Here is a 17,478-nt window from a genome sequence, read left to right on the forward strand (position 1 = left end):
GAAGGACTCCAAGGACCATCAGTATTCATCAGCTAGGCATACAGGGGTGGATGAGGGGAGAGGAGACCGGAGAAGACAAGGATGAGGGTGGAGGAGGAGAGGAAAGGAGGATGAAAAGAGAGTCAGACAGGAGAAGAAGGTGGAGAAGAGAAACGAGATGAGAGAGAGAGAGATGAATGGGGAGGGAAAGAGGCAGAGAGAATGTGAGGTGGATGAAAAGAAAATAGTCACAAAGAGGAGATGGGAAGAAGAGAAATAAGAGACCAATAGAAAGATGGAAAGATGGCAGAATGTTAAAAGAAGAAGGGAAAGAATTCCAGAGGTAAGAAGGAGGGACAGAGAGGGGGCAGTGGAAGAAGAAAAAATGAAAACAAATTAGTGAGGTAGTAGAAAAGATGTGTGTGAGCGAGTGATGAGGAATTGAGTAAGGGAGAGAGAGACAGGAGGGATGGAGGGATGGATGGTGAGAGGAGGGGAATAAATTAGTCCACCACCAACTGCAGTGGGAGCAGGGCTCTAACTTCATGGTCCTGCTTAGGGATGCACAGATAGACATTTTGGTAACACTTTCTATGAAGCCCATATCTATAGCGCATTATGAGTGCATTTATATCAAATTATAATGCGCCTTATAATTACTTACAACGTATTACGACTACACCGATGACGTGTCATGATGCTTTATGTTAACAGTAATGAATAACCATGAATTTAGCTTATAATGCTTTATAAATTCAAGGGTATTATGAGTGCTCATGACTGGATATAAACTACAGGCTGCCTCATGGGGCTTACAGTACATTATGACGCATTATAGATGTGCATTATACAGTGCATTATAGATGCATCCATAGGAACTTCACTTTACTTAGAGCACACATTGACGACTTATGATCTCACATGAAACATTATAGCATCGTATGAGCCCTTATGACAGTTTATCATCCATGTCGGTGCATAGAGGGGTATAGGTACTCATAATGTGCTATAAGCCCCATCAGGCAGCCTGTAGTTTATAGCCAGTCATGAGCACTCATGACACCCTTGGATTTATAAAGCATTTTAAGATAGATTCATAGTTATTCATAACTGTTAATATGAAGCATCATGAAGCATTATGAGTGTAGTCATAATACGTTGTAAGTAATTATAATGTGCGTTATAATTTGTTATAAATGCGCTTATAATGTTGGCTTTAAGTAGTGTTACCGACATTTTTTCACTTCCGATCCGATCCCTCTATCTAAATTTGGATATATGCCGATACCGATACTACTCCGATCCAATACCAAAGTCACATATGCATGGTTTTCAACTTGAGGTACAGTAGGCCCAAGCAGACTATTTGGTCAGAAAAGGAAGTCAGAAGGACAGGAAACCAAATTGATAAGCAAAAAATGACAATTAAAAAAGTAACAATCCCATCCGGACAACTAATATGCAAGTGTTATGATTTCAAATTAACATTACACCTGGCTCAATGTCAGTATCAGGAAAATTCCGATCCGATCCGATCTCTGAATTATGTTGATATCTGAACCCGATACCGATACACCGGTACCGATATCCCATCCCTAGTCCTGCTGCTCCAGAGGTAAAAAAAGAGTAGAGAAACAAGAACTAAATGGTAAACACATGTCATTTATTTATCCAACCACTCGCATACAGTGTACAATTACTGTAAATAGCCACAGAAATAAAGAGAGAGCATTAAATGAGAAGGTGTGTCCAAACTTTTGGCCTAGACTGTATGTAGATATCGTACCGTCACAATTACTCTCTATATCTGTCAGTGTACTCACTGTCATATTATAGGCACATTATACTGCCACATGATATTGTACATAGACATACTGGGTCGGTACACATGCACACACATACACACACACACACACACACACACACACACTGCTGTACACAAATGCCCACAGGCCTTTCTCTGTTCTCAATACTCTTCTCATACCCTCTCCTCCATGCCCTCCCTGTACCCACCTCCACCCCTCCTCCTCCTCCTCCTCTTCTGCCCTCTCCTCCATGCACACCTCCCTAACCTCTCCTTCACTTCTCTACCTCCTGTTCATCTCTAAACACCCTTTCTCAACCATCGTTTACCTCCTCTACCTCCTATTCCCTCCTCCTCCTCCTCACTCCCTCTCCTCCTCCTCCTCCTCTTCCTCCTCCACCATATCCTCCTCCTCCACCATATCCTCTTCCTCCTCCTCTTCCTCCTCTACCTCCTATTCCCTCCTCCTCTTCCTCCTCCACCTCCTCCTTCTCCTCCTCCTCCTCCTCCTCCTCCTCCTCCTCCTCTCCCTCCTCTTCCTCCTCCTCCTCCTCACTCCCTCTCCTCCTCCTCCTTCTCCCTCCTCTTCCTCCTCCACCACCGCACTCCCTCTCCTCCTCCTCCTCCCTCCTCTTCCTCCTCCCTCTCCTCCTTCTCCACCAACTCCTCCTCCTCCCTCCTCCTATTCCCTCCTCCTCCTCCTCCTCCTCCACCTCCTACTCTTCCTCTTTCTCCTCCAGCACCTCCTCCTCCTCCTCCTCCTCCTCCTCCTCCCTCCTCTTCCTCCTCCCTCTCCTCCTTCTCCACCAACTCCTCCTCCTCCCTCCTCCTCTTCCTCCTCCTCCTCTACCATATCCTCCTCCTCCTCCTACTCCTCCTCCTCTTCCTCTTCCTCCTCTTCCTCTTCCTCCTCCTCTTCCTCCTCCTCCTCCTCCTCCTCTTCCTCCTCCTCCAGGTGCAGTCCCTTCAGAGCCAGCTGGAGTTCCAGGAGCAGTCCATGGTGGAGAAGTCCCTGGTGAGCCGGCAGGAGGCCAAGATCCGCGAGCTGGACACCAAGCTGGAGTACGAGCGCACGCAGATCAAACGCCTGGAGGTCAGCTCAGCAGCCCTGCCTGAGGGGCGAGAGAGGGAGAGGGGGGGGAAGGGGGAGATGGGAGAGGGAGTGAGAGAGGGAGGGGGAGGGAGAGGGGGGGGAAGGGGGAGAGGGGGGGGAGACGGAGAGGGGAGGGGGAGTGTGTGTATGTGCGTGTGCCTGAGGGGAACCTATTGATCGGAGCTGTGTGTGTGTGTGTGTGTGTGTGTGTGTGTGTGTGTGTGTGTGTGTGTGTGTGTGTGTGTGTGTGTGTGTGTGTGTGTGTGTTCTTGAGTTTGAACTTCTGTGTATTGTATGTGTCTGTCTGTCTGTCTGATCGTCTGTCTGTGCTCATGTGCATTCATGTGTGTTTGTGTGCGTGCGTGCGTGCGTGTGTGTGCGTGCGTGCGCGTGTGCGTGCGTGTGCGTGTGCGTGCGCGCGTGTGTGTGTGTGCGTGTGTGTCCTCCAGGGCCTGGTGTCGCGTCTGAAGGAGAACCTGGAGAAGATGGGAGAGGAGCGCGACCAGCGCATCGCCGGGGAGAACCGGGAGAAGGAGCAGAACAAGCGGCAGCAGCGGCAGGTCCGGGACCTGAAGGAGGAGATGGCCGAACTCTCCAAGAAGGAAGGGGAGGCCAGCCGCAAGAAGCACGAACTGGTACGCACTACTCACTACTCTTACATTACATTACACTAAGGGGAGGCCAGCCGCAAGAAGCACGAACTGGTACGCACATAACACTACACTTACATTACATTACACTAAGGAGAGGCAGCCGCAAGAAGCACGAGCTGGTACGCACATTACACTACTCTTACATTACTTTACACTAAGGGGAGGCAGCCGCAAGAAGCACGAACTGGTACGCACTACTCACTACTCTTACATTATTACTTTACACTTAGGGGAGGCCAGCCGCAAGAAGCACGAACTGGTACGCACATTACACTACACTTACACACATTACATTACACTTAGGAGAGGCCAGCCGCAAGAAGCACGAACTGGTACGCACATTACATTGCATTACACTGACGTGATGCTCTTATCTAGCCGCAAGAAGCACGAGCTGGTACGCACTACTCACTACTCTAAGAAGGATAATTACACTACTCACTACTCTTACATTATTACTTTACACTAAGGGGAGGCCAGCCGCAAGAAGCATGAGCTGGTACGCACATTACACTACTCTTACATTACTTTACACTAAGGGGAGGCCATCAACTGGTGACTCAAGGAACCATTATTACATTACAGGAACTGGTACGCACTCAAAGAGCAAAGAGGAGAAGATCCAAACGACTGTGTACACTGATGCTCTTAGAAGCACAAGAAGCACACACTGGTGCCAATTTTGGGTTGTCCATTGAAATACCCCAACACACCATAAAACCCCAGTGCTAATAGCAGAGATATTCTAGACAGAGATATGTCCTTTTGGTTCTTTTCCAGTATCCACTTTATGTCTGGTGAACGCCCCTTTAGGAGACCTTCAGTTAGGAGACCTTCGGAGTCCTGAGGTTGAGAATAAATGGAGTCCCCTTAGCGCTGTAGATGGCGGTAGCGTACGTCTTGCGCAAACGCCTCAAAAAGAGAAGAAGAAGGAGGGGACCACGCCCCCTTAGGAGACCCAACTTGAGCACACGTTTTTGCATTGAGTGGGCGTATTTTGATTCCTCTAGATTAAAATTCCAACCTCTTCGCTAATAGGGCTTTTGGGACTGTAGTAGTTGAGCTATTTTAGGTAGTTTGCAAGGTCAAGCCTTCCAAGAAAGAGGGGGAGAGGTGAGTAGCAAGACACACAAGCTGATTTTCACAGTCAGATGGTTGCCTGAGGAGGCCGCATTGCCCTTGCCTGTGTAGTTTGTCAAAACGCAGTCAGATGGTGTAAATCAGGTCATGCCTTTATCTGATCTTACAAAAATAAAAGGCAAGACATGGGCTTCCTGTACCTGAACAGCTGTTAACGGTTCGAAAATATTTCCTATTAGAAAGACTTAGCTTTCCAGCACAGCATTGTACAGTAACTCTGTTCATTCCATCCGGTAACAGCACAGCTGGGGCTCCCTACCATAAGCTGTGTCTCTGTTGGCTGGCAGTGTTCAGTGTTCAGGTGTCCTTGAGTGAGACTGCAGACAGACACTTTAAACTCTCCAAACAAGCAGGAATAAAACAAAACTTTGCCAGGAAGGAAACTTCCACTGCACACTGTGTTCCACCCTCTGTGTGGCATGCTGCATTTATTGTATGTTTTTGAGTGTGAGTGGTGCTATGTATTGTAAATCCTTGATTTTCGTGGTCTCTGCTTGAGTGTAGTGCCACTCCATGTGTCATATTTATATGCTACTACTGTACAACAACAGCAAGCCTGGTAGCAGTAACAGATGTGTGTACTTGGTTGGAAATCTGTGCTGTAGGTCGTTTACCAGGGCCATATCAATTAGTTTCAATATGGAAACCAAGAGAAATCCTATACCTTGTGTCTCCAGGGCAACAAAGTCAAGTCCAGTCTCCTAAATGGATGTGACTTTCCGGTAACACTTTATTTTAGGGATACATCTATTAGCACTAATACGGTAACACTTTATTTTAGGGATACATCTATTAGCACTAATACGGTAACACTTTATTTTAGGGATACATCTATTAGCACTAATACATACAATGTCCCTGTATAAGTAACTTGTAAGGCATGTACAAAGCAAAATCAAACATTTGTTGGGCATGTATTCGCAAATGTCTTGTTCATGCACAATAAGGGATTTATTACCAATTTTACCTTGGTAAGGACCTAGTAGGCGTTAGCGTTTGCTTAGTGCATGCCTTACAAGTTACTTATGCAGGCCTTAACATTGTATGTATTAGTGCTAATAGATGTGTCCCTAAAATTAAGTGTTACCGACTTCCCATTAAACTCACATTTATTCGTTCTCCTAGTCTACGAGAGGTTTGTGGCTGCTGGGTGGATTTCCCGATTTTTCGGGAGTTCAGAAAAGATATTTACATTACTCATGGCCTGACTAGACGCAACGCCGAACTTGGAGGGCGTGGCTTTTCTAAACGTCATGTGGGCTCCTTCTCTCTACCTTATCTGACCTTGTCTTTGCATGCTTTCATTAAGGAACTTGTCTGACATTAAAATGAAACTGCACATTATAGATTTTTATTAGGATCTGTATTTAAAGTAATCTTTTACCAAGAGCCCTGTCTGCACTTGATCTGTTTGGGGGCAGCCGTGGCCTAGTGGTTGAGGAGATGGGCTTTAGATAAGATGGTTGCAGGTTTGAATCCCTCTCTCACTCCATGGCTGAGGTGCCCTTGAGCAAGGCACTTAACCCCACACTGCTCCAGGGACTGTAACCAATACCCTGAACCTAAAATAACAGTATGTTGCTTAAAAAGCATCAGCTAAGAGTAATGTAATGTAATGTAATGTAAAATAGTAATGTAATGTAATGTGTTGTAATGTAATGTAATGTAATGTAATGTGTTGTAATGTATTGTAATGTAATGTAATGTAATGTATTGTAATGTAATGTAATGTAATGTTATATTTCCAGGAAATGGACATTGAGAGTCTGGAGGCGGCCAATCAGAGCCTGCAGGCGGACCTCAAGCTGGCCTTCAAGCGAATCGGAGACCTGCAGGCGGCCATCGAGGACGACATGGAGAGCGATGATAACGAAGACCTCATCAGCAGGTAAAGCCAGAGAAATTAGACCACAGGGAGAAGGCTCAGTCTCATTGGTTCCCATTGTAGCCAGTTAGCTTTGCATGCATACTGCAGTAACGAGCGTAGGCCAGTCCTTCATGTGGGAAAATGTATGGAATGGAAAGGGGAACCCATGCTAAATATATTGCTACTGCGATTTCCAGTCACAAATATCATCAACAAAACATTCCTGGTAAGCACTATGACTGTTGTTTAACAATAGACTGTATTGACAAATCGTTCAGGTGTGTAGTTTTACAGCAGGTTAGAAGATTTCACCCTGTACTCGCTAGCATCGCGCTAATGTTTATGGGTTTGGCCCCATAAAAATTGAGCTTTGTGACCCAGTATATAATAATCTAGTGGCGCAAAATAATCGAAACGCTACTCAAATGGGGTCTTATTATTTCTAGCTTCGAACTTAATATTAATATTTCAGGACAAAAAATTATAAAAAATCACAAAAATTATAATGGTAGAAAACTCCATTGACACCCATTCATTTTGCACTGTCCCGTGGTTAGGGTTAGCCAGTTGTGGCTAGTAGCTATTTCCATGAGTGAACACCCCCTGGTAAAGCCAGCCAGGACTAATGCCACGGTCAGAAGGTTGCATGTTCAAATCCCACCCTACACTCTCCCTTACACCTCTATGCATGGCTGAAATGCCCTTGAGCAAGGCACCTAGCCCCATATTGCTCCAGGGACTGTAACCAATACCCTGTGTTATAAATGTAAGCCTCTCTGTATAAATGTGTGTAATGTAACGCCGCTTCATAAAAGGAGGTAAGGTCTAAGCTTTAGGACTTCTCTGAGAATACTGTTGTGCCACAGTTATAGAAGATGTTTGTAATTCATTGATTCAAAGACATTCATACAGACAGACCAAAGAGAGGACAAAGCAAGTAAAGCAAATAAAAAGAGAAAAGTGAAACAAGCAGTGCTTTACCCTCATCACTATTCAGTGTCCAACATGCAGTGTTCACATGTTTGCCAGTGGTTCCACACACTGGAAAGCAATCTCACAGAGCTACTTTAAAGGGTAACTTCTGCCAATTTCGACATGCAGTTGTAATGCTCACACTACCCTGGACTTGTCAGTACCTGAGAATGTTTTTCTCCAGCCTTTTCCAAGATCCTGGTCATTGTAATGGGGGCAGGTGTTTGTTTACATTTAAGAAAAAACATCTTGATTTATTCAGAATAACATCCAAAAGGTTATGCAACATCAGCAGGCAACGAGCAAACAGCGATGCCTTTTTGGATAATATTTGGAGTAGGCCTATGATAGGAAAGTTTTAAATGTAAACAAAATCTGCCCCCATTAAAATAGCTCTGATCTCGGAAAGGGCAGAGTCAAAAAAAATGCAGCATCACCGGGTACTGACAAGTAAAGGGTAGCGTGAGCAATACAACAGCATATTGAAATTGGCTGAAGTTATCCTTTAAGTCCAGGGTTAACAAGTACAACAAGTCATTTTGTGACTCAGATGACCTGCCCACAAATGAATACATCAAAGTACAGCCCGTAAGAACCTCAGCACGGGCAAACGTATCCCATTGCTTACAATTTGTGTAATTTGGGGATCATGACCTGAATGACAGTCGAATTACATCAATAGTATGAAAATATCCAACTCAGTACCTCTGACATGAAACTAGTTCTGACTTTGCCACCGCGCAGGTGCAGGTGTGCAGGTGTTCTCACAACTTTGACTCTGCAGGTTGTTTTGATCCTCTGTGAAGGGAGACTGGATTGTTTCCCCTCATTACGAGTTCCCAAGCTACATGCTGGATTTGCTATTTGTTTTTTTTGTTTTTGTTTTTGTTTTGTTTTTTTCAATTGTGTTTCTTTTTTCTCCGTCTTCTTCTTCTGTGTCTCACCGTCTGTTTCCTCCTTTTGTTTGTGCTGTTTGTTAGTCTCTGCTTTACCTTCTCATTACTTTGCAGTGTCTTCAACTGTCTTCTCTCTCTCTCTCTCTCTCTCTCTCTCTCTCTCTCTCTCTCTCTCTCTCTCTCTCTCTCCTCTCTCTCTCTCTCTCTCTCTCTCTCTCTCTCTCTCTCTCTCTCTCTCTCTCTCTGTTAATTTGTCTTTCCAGCTCCCTGTTTTTTTTTCGTCTCCCCCCCCCTTCTCTCTCTTCCCCCTCTCTCTTTCTGTGTTCATTTGTCTTTCCAGTTTTCTCTCTTTCTCCTCTCTGTGTGTATCATTCTGTCTGTTCTCTTTCTCTCCCCTGTTGTTCACACACTTGTTCATCCTCTCTGCAGCTCCTCTGTTTTGTGATGCTATCCTAGTTTAATCATGTCCCCCGAGCCCACTACACACACACTCTCTCTCTCTCTCTCTCTCTCTCTCTTTCTCTCTGTCTCTCCCTCTCTCCCCCTCTCCCCTCCTCTCTCTATCTCTATCTCTCTCTCCCTCTCCCTCTCTCCTCTCCCCTTCTCTCTCTCTCTCTCTCTCTCTCTCTCTCTCTCTCTTTCTCCCTCGCTCTCTCTCTCTTTCTCCCTCTTTGTCTCTCTCTCTCTCTCTCTCTCTCTCTCTCTCTCTCTCTCTCTCTCTCTCTCTCTCTCTCTCTCTCTCTCTCTCTCTCTCTCTCTCTCTCTCTCTCTCTCTCTCTCTCGTCTGTGCTCCCACTGGGCTGCATGGTGAGTGGGCTGCTGTGTCTCTGGTAGACCACCTCTGACTGGCTCACAAGTAAACAAAAGATATATTCCTCTTCCTCCTCCTCCCCTTCATCCTCCTCCTCCCCTTCCTTCTCCTCTTCTTCTTCTCCTCCTCCCTCCTCGTCCTCTCTCTCCACCTTGACAGTCATCTTTTGCTCCGGCTCCTCATTCATCCCTTGCTTCTCCTCTTCCTCCGTCTCTCCTGCATGTCCGTCTTCCTCCCCTCTTTTCTCATCCTCCTCTCCCCATGTCCCTCTTTTCTCCCCTCTTTTCTCATCCTCCCCTCCCACTTCTTGCTTCTCTTCTTCCCCTTCCCTCCGCTCCCTCCTTCTCTTCCATCACTCTAATCTCTTTGGTCGTCCTTCACCTCAACTCCCCTCCTCTTCCTCCTATTCCGCCTCCTTCTTCTCCTCCTTTTTCATCTCTCCTTCCTCCTCGTCTTGCTTTTCCTCTTCTTCCTCTTTCTCCTCCTCCTCCTTCTCCTCCTCCCCCTCTCCACCTTGGACCTCATCTTTTCCCTCCTCCTCCTCTTCATTCATCCCTTGCTTTTCTTTTTTTCTCCTCCTCTCTCCCTCGTCCCCCTCTCTTCTCATTTTATCCCTTCTTTCTCCCTCCCCTCTTTTCTTGTCTTCCTCTCCCTCCTCTTGCTTCTCTTCTTCCCCCATCTGTTTCATCACTCCAATCTCCTCACCTGCACTCTGCTCGTCCTCTTTCTCTATCTCCCCTTCCTCCTCCTCCTCCTCCTCCTCCTCTTCCTCCTCCTCCTCTTCCTCATCCGGAGAGTAAGAGGTGTTGTGTAGACTGGGCCTGAGTCCGCCCCCCCCTGCTTCACCTCTGACCATTACATTACAGGAGGAAGAAGCCTTGCGTCCTCCTCCTCTTCCTCCCCCCTCCTCCTCTTCCTCCCCCTCCTCCTCCTCTTCCTCCCCCTCCTCCTCCTCTTCCTCCTCCTCCTCCTCCTCCTCCTCCCCTTTCTCCTCCTCCTCCTCCAACACCCTCCTCCTCCTCTTCCTCTTCCCCATCTTCCTCTTCTTCCTCCCCCTTATCTTCTTCCTCCCCCTTCTCCTCCTCCTTCTCCTCCTATTCCTTCTCCTCCTATTCCTTCTCCTCCTCCCCCTTCTCCTCTTCCTCCCCCTTCTCCTCCTTCTCCTCCTCCTCCTCCTCTTCCTCCTCTTCCTCATCCAGAGAGGAGGTCAGTCAGACGTGGTCACCTCTCTGGCCATTACAGTACAGGAGGAGGAATCCTTGCTTTATACTGACATGCATGTTCTCTCTGCCGTGGCCTTCAGAGAGTGGACGCACGCTCCACTATTTTCCTCCTGACTCCTACGCAGGGGGTCACTCCTTCACCCGATACCCCCTCTGTGACCAATGTTTCCATTTGTATCTCCTTTTCCATTTTTTAACCCTGCAGCGCAGCGCTATGGCTCTCTGTAATGTCATAGCAATGTTGTTAGTAGTTAAGCATTTTCAGCAAGTGAATAGGGTCGCCGGCGACCCCTGCTGCAGTAAGAGGCTACACTCCTTTACTTTCTCTTCTTGTGTTTCTCCTCTTCTCTTCTCTTCTTCTTCCCTCCTTCCTTTTCTTCTGGCTGGTAGTTTGCAGGACATGGTGACAAAGTATCAGAAACGAAAGAACAAAACGTGAGCCCCCCGGCATGGAAATGTTGCTGTGCTGTTCTGGGGTGCATTTCTGGAAAGCGTAGTTGCTAACTGTGTTAGCTACTTTGTTGGTTGCAATGCAATTTCCCATTGGCAACTACCGAAGTTGCTAACTGCTAACAACTAAGCTTTCCAGAAATGCACCCCTGGTGTGTTTTTCATTTTCATTATTATCCTGTTTTTTTTCCATTTTTATTGTGTTCTTTGAGGTTTTCGTTTCCACTTCACAGGAGACTGATGCTCTATTGACTAAATTGTTTAACCTGAAAATGTGCCGGTCGAGAAGCCAGATAAACTTGAGAGAAAATCCAATATCTTTTGTTTGAGCTTCTCACGTAACATAAAAAGGATATTGGGGGAGATATTTAATCAGCTCCGCACGTCATTAAAATGCAGAAAGCATTCCGAATCCTTTGAAAGAAGAAGAAGAAGGAGGAGGAATGAATGTCTGTCTGAGACTTCAATATTGCATCACTCCTGGCAAGGCGGGTCTGCTACTAACTCCATTGGAAGCTAACTCCATTTGCATACAATAGAGTGGCTCAGTAAGAAGGCCTGGAGGCTTTTGCATCTGTGAATTCACACTCACAGATCATCATTACTCAATCAACCCCCTCTCTCATTAATGTGTGTGTATGTAACTGTTTGTAGTAGGCCCACTGTATATTATTAAGCGCGATGCATGTCTGTCTCTCTGTCTGTTTGTATTTGTATTTTCATTTTTACTCCCATCAATCACAGCCAATTCTTCAGTGGTACGCTCAAAAGCACTCTGACAACCTAACAACATTATAGTCCAAGAAAAGAATGCTTTTACTGTCACTCTACATTTTATCCACACAAACTTGTTGTGTCGGATGTTTTAACGGATGATGTCATGTGTGGATGATATTGTGTTTGTGGTTGTTGTCGTATTTTGTAACGGATGATGTTGTGTGTGGTTTGCCACAACCTAACAACATTATACGGTAGTACAAGAACAGAATGCTTTTATTGTCACTCTGCATTTTCGCCACACAAATATGTTGTCGGATGTAGTAACGGTCCGGATGATGTCGTGTGTGGTTTGCCGTGCGGCGCTAGTCCAGAGAGAGGCGGATAGGATAGGACTCGGAGGTTTAATGAGGAGTGTAATTGTGTACAGCAAGGGAACGTGACCCTATGCAATCTGATTGTCAGAACACATTATCATGGCCCTCTGCACCCTGTTATTAGGTTATTATTATTGTGTGCTGAAAGGAGGGGGGTTGGCTTTCTAGAGCCGTCGCCGAGAATGAGATGTGACATGATCTGAATAGCATTTTATTACAGAAGTGTGTGTGTGCGCGTGTGTTTTGTGTGTTGTGTGTCCGTGCGTGTGCTGTGTGCTGTGTGTGTTTGTGTGTGTGTGCGTGATCCGAGTTTTCAATCTACATCCCCACAGTTGTTGTCACACACAGTCACAGTAATGCCAATAATGGCAAGGTTAAATTCCTGTTCTAACAGCCATTATTGGAAGTGGCGTACAACTCCTTACATGCAACACATTTTCTGTAGCAAGGCAATTTTATTTCTAAAGCGCATTGCATACTCAGAGTAATTCAATGTGCTGTACAGTTTTAAAAAACATGCAAAAAACTCAGAAACCAAGAGAGAAGAGAGAAAATTAAAAACACATGCAGATATAGCTTTTCAGAAGCAGATATTTCAGTTCAATACTCTCACAGTTCCTTTTGTAACTCTGTTAAGATGTTATTTACAAGTGGCAAGTTAACTTGTTTTTAGTGTAACGGAGGCGTAACGGAGTGTAAGTGTGTCGTGGATGTCACGTTAGTAAACCTCCCTCCCGAAACCCCATACAGTATCGGTTGTGCTGGGATATCGGACTGGTTCTACAGTCCAGCAGTATCGTGCTCTGCCTCTGACCCATAGACGAGGTGACGAATTCACAAGAGTCACAGCACTAAATTCAGGGGATACTGTGGCGCTTGGTACCATGAATGGGATTCATGCCCATGGGGACCCCGGTTCGAATCCAGCCTGGGTAGCCGGTAGACTGCGTGTTTTTAAATTGAAGTACACTGTCAAATTATGATATGCGACATGCAGATAAGTTGGCCTTTGCATTTTACCAATAGTATAGAGATAAACGGTAAGTACCTATATGCTTTTGCCTCAATAACGGGACCAACTACCAGCAGAGTCTCCTACCCCATCTCTCTCCCACTTACACCCCATAACCACCTTCAATTGTCCCATCAACTAAAGGCAAAAATAGCAACAACAAAAAAAAACGTTTTAAAGAAACAAATAAATTCATACTCAGTAGATTGAACTAATTCCCTTTCATGATGGGAGTTTATGGCGCTTATTACGTAGGTACATGGGAGTGTGCACATAGCAGTCTTCAGAATTCTTTTCAGTGCAACTCAGTTTTGGTTAATAAAAGCATTTGTTACATCCAATGCCGTTTAAATAATTCTTTAAATAGCTATTTAAATAACTCAGTTTTGGTTTAGATAGCCATGTGTTATATTTAATGGCGTCAACACACCAACGTTTTGGTTTTAACAACTCAGTTTTGGTTTAGATAAGCATTTGTTACATTTAATGGCGTCAACACACCAACGTTTTGGTTTAAACAACTCAGTTTTGATTTAGATAGCCATTTGTTACATTTAATGCCATCGACACACCAATGTTTTGGTTTTAACAACTCAGTTTTGGTTTAGATAAGCATTTGTTACATTTAATGCCGTCAACACACCAACGTTTTGGGCTAAACAACTCCGTTTTGGTTTAGATAGCCATTTGTTACATTTAATGCAATCAACACACCACAGTTTTATTTTAAACTAATCCGTTTTGGTTTAGATAAGCATTTGTTACATTTTAATGCAGTCAACACACCACAGTTTTATTTTAAACAACTCAGTTTTGGTTTAGATAAGCATTTGTTACATTTAATGCCGTCAACACACCAACATTTTGGGTTAAACAACTCAGTTTTGGTTTAGGTAGCCATTTGTTACATTTTAATGCAGTCAACACACCACCGTTCTGGTTTAAATAAGCACTTCATTACATCTATGTATGGGCACTCCTGCATAATATGCGACAGTTACGTTACGTGACACCAGAGAGAGCACCAATCAGGAGGAAGGTGTCAGCGTCTGCCACGCCATGGCAAGAAGCGAGTTTGCATTCTGTCAGGATACTTCCCTCAAGCACACGGTGAAGAGTGGAAGGGAAAGAGGACGCCTAGGACTCCATGTTTATTTATTGGCTTTTTCGATCCACTTTCTCATAAGACGTCACCGCCACAGTGACTGTTGGGGTGTGGTGATGCATCCATCTTGTTATTCCCTCCTTCCCAGACGCGCACACACGCACACACACGCGCGCACACACACACGCGCACACACACACACACACATACACACACACACACACACACACAGGCACCCACACACAGGCACCCGCCCACAAACACACACACACACACACACACATACACACACACACACACACACACACACACACACACATATAAACACACAGCCCGTTCCATCCGGCCATTTATTAATGTCAGTCTGGCCACTGATTGGAATGATCGGGAAGGTAATCTCCTCATTTACCTCAGGGGAATAGAGATGGCGCAACAGCCCTCGCATCTGAATGGAGCTGCCTAAGACCTCCGCCGCGCTGCACCTCAACCCCCGACAGTCAAGGAAGGCCTAGCATTCTCCCCTTAGATGAGGCAAGGATGGGGCAATGTGTGCTGCCAGGTACTGATGCTTGGAAAAGGAGGCATTTGTTCCCGTCTGAAAACCCAGGTTATCCCCACTTATAAGGATCTTTTTAGTATCTTTTAAGTATTTCATTATTGATATTCTATTCTTTTACACAACGACCCACAACCACCCCAAACCCCAAGGCACATACACAAAAATAAAAATATAAATAAAGTTTTTATCACAATAATCATCATCCCAACAATTTAAAAAAACCTAGAGTATAACAAAACAAAGTCCCATTCAAATTCCCACAGCATCCCAGCCCTCTGCCTCAATGTTATTACTATTTATAATGATCATTGCTCATACATTGACTGTAACTGTAAGCTTTTGGTCATTTTCTTTTTGCATTAATTACATTGTGTGTCTAAGATTTTTAAAGAAAAAAATATCTCCATTTATGTTTTTCATGTACCCACACAGTAGCTGATCATTCATTCAAATGAGGACATAATCATAGCCAGCATCACTAGCAAATACAATGTGCACAGGAAAATATACAGAACAACAAGTGCAAATGCAAAGAAGTTAAAGAAGCTAGTAACGCGACTAAAAGAGCTACAGTGAAGAGTTCAGATGCAAAACCCCCTAACTCCATTTCTGAAGACCTGCACTTCTATATTTTTAGAGAACCCTGTTGTTGGTTTGGTTTACATTTATGTACTTGATAATACATATAAATAGTTATATTACATAAATAAAATAAAAAATATGCAATTTTAATAGCTTTGTATTAAATAAAAATGAATTAAGATTATTTTCTGAAAAGGCACTTCAGATGTTAGCCTGCGTGCTGTGCTGACTGGTGTTAGTGTGGGGACTGGAGCAGGTCTGCGGTCCTGAGTGGCTTGTCCCAGGTGCACTCGTTAATTACCCTTTCGAGTGGCCCCATTTGTATTCCTGTAAGCAGCATCAGGCAACCATGCCGCTACGCTCTTATCCCCTCTGCGTTATAATAATGTGCACACACACAGCCAGGGCCGCTGACCGTCTGAGCTGGGCCCAGGAGAAAATCATTTGAAAGGGCACCCTGCCACGGTGGTAATACATGTAGGTTGCAAATTAGCCATCTAGCTTCAAACCTTTTATGTATTCACGTCTGCAAGCTGTGTCAAGGCCTTGCCTTGTCATGTTTGTAATAATGTGCACTGCATTGTCCCTGCTAAATAAACTACAAATAAATAAAACTAATGAGGACCCAGTTCTCCCACATTCCCTTGGCCCGGGACAACTGACCCCTTTGTCCTTGCCCCTTTGCTCGCTGTCGGCGTCCCTGCTCACAGCCACACGACACCTTCGCTCCGTCGCTACCCCCGCACAGCCCGCATGCATGTGGACAGCGCCATTATCTAATAGTTGTTTACACCGTTTCAAAGCAAATAATAGCACTCGACAACAAACCCGGCAGCCACGGCTCCCTTGGGGGGGGTTTAATGTATGCTAATCAGTTAAATTATTAAAGTAATCTAATAAATGCAAGCCTGCGAGGCCAGGGGGGTGAGCACAAGCACTACCCAGCTAATGCTGTTTGGAGTGCTTCAAGAGGTTTTAGTCAAACAGCATTTAGCTCATTTGCGGTGCTTTTAATGCGGTTTACTTTGACACCAACTAACAATGTACGTTCGTAAATAAACCTGTTTTATAATGTGTAGTATTGAAGGAGTTCTTTACACCCTGTGCTCACATGGCCTTCCCCTATAACAATATGGAGTCAGTTGAGTAGAGGAGAAACTTAATTGCATTTAATTACAGTGAAAGGTTTGAGGGCTTGTTTGTTTAATATCCACATCCATGTTTTATTCAACCGATTCGGTAGCTCATGCACTTGTTTGGTGGATGGATGGATGGATGCTAGCTCTTTTGCATCTAGTTTTTGGTTCAGTGGTGGTTTCGAAATCGATAGCAGAGTTTTGAGAAATCATGATGTCGATCGTAGCATATTAGGATTGAAGCATGAATAATGTTGAATATTTTTTTCTGGGTGGTATGAATAGCCAAACTGTTTTGCTCTCCAACTACTTGAAGAAAGCTAACTATGAGATTGCATTGCACTTATGGTATGTCATCTGTCCATTTGATGTGTGGCATGACAATGACACACACACAGACAGACACACACAGACACACACAGACACACACAGCCAGTTTTATTTATTTATACATTTATGTTTGTCCTGTTCATTAGCTCCTATTGAAGTCATAATGTTCATTGTATTATTGGCTTTTCATTCAATGTGACTCATGTCAGGATAGCCAATTAGGATGATGTCTTGTATCGGGCTTAGGTGGATTGCTGCCATGGTGACTAACATGGCATGACGTGACATAACTGACAATTTTTATTGACGTTGTTGAATCGTGTGACATTAATCGCATGTAATTAACCACAAATGACATGGCATGTTTCATGGTACAATTCCATGGATCGGAGAGAGTTGTTGTTGTTTTTTCTTATCATATTCATCCCGAGTCTAACGTCTAACCCATCTGCTTGTTCATGATTTTCTCATCCATTTCCCAAGTTCCCCATGCCCCTAAAACCCTTTCATACTGTGTTAGTTAATGACACCATCTACTGTATATTCTGTCTCTCTCTATCTATCTATCTATCTATCTATCTATCTATCTATCTATCTATCTATCTATCTATCTATCTATCTATCTATCTATCTATCTATCTATCTATCTATCTATCTATCTATCTATCTATCTATCTATCTCGCTATCTATCTCGCTATCTATCTATCTATCTATCTATCTATCTATCTATCTATCTATCTATCTATCTATCCCCCTCTCTCTCTCTCTCTC

The 17,478-nt window shown here is 44.4% G+C and overlaps 1 protein-coding gene across 1 annotated transcript in view; it reads left to right on the forward strand.

Annotated features, from left to right (window-relative positions):
- The window catches only part of LOC134452474 (unconventional myosin-XVIIIa-like), a 177,800-nt gene that overhangs the window by 154,900 nt on the left and 5,422 nt on the right, over positions 1-17,478 (forward strand). The window contains exons 38-41 of the mRNA XM_063202880.1: positions 2,739-2,876; positions 3,326-3,511; positions 6,418-6,557; positions 10,829-10,873. Coding sequence (XP_063058950.1) covers positions 2,739-2,876; positions 3,326-3,511; positions 6,418-6,557; positions 10,829-10,873 — 509 coding nt within the window. The remainder of the gene's footprint in view (positions 1-2,738; positions 2,877-3,325; positions 3,512-6,417; positions 6,558-10,828; positions 10,874-17,478) is intronic.

Source organism: Engraulis encrasicolus, chromosome 7 (genome assembly GCF_034702125.1).
Source record: "Engraulis encrasicolus isolate BLACKSEA-1 chromosome 7, IST_EnEncr_1.0, whole genome shotgun sequence".
Classification (NCBI taxonomy): Eukaryota; Metazoa; Chordata; class Actinopteri; order Clupeiformes; family Engraulidae; genus Engraulis; species Engraulis encrasicolus.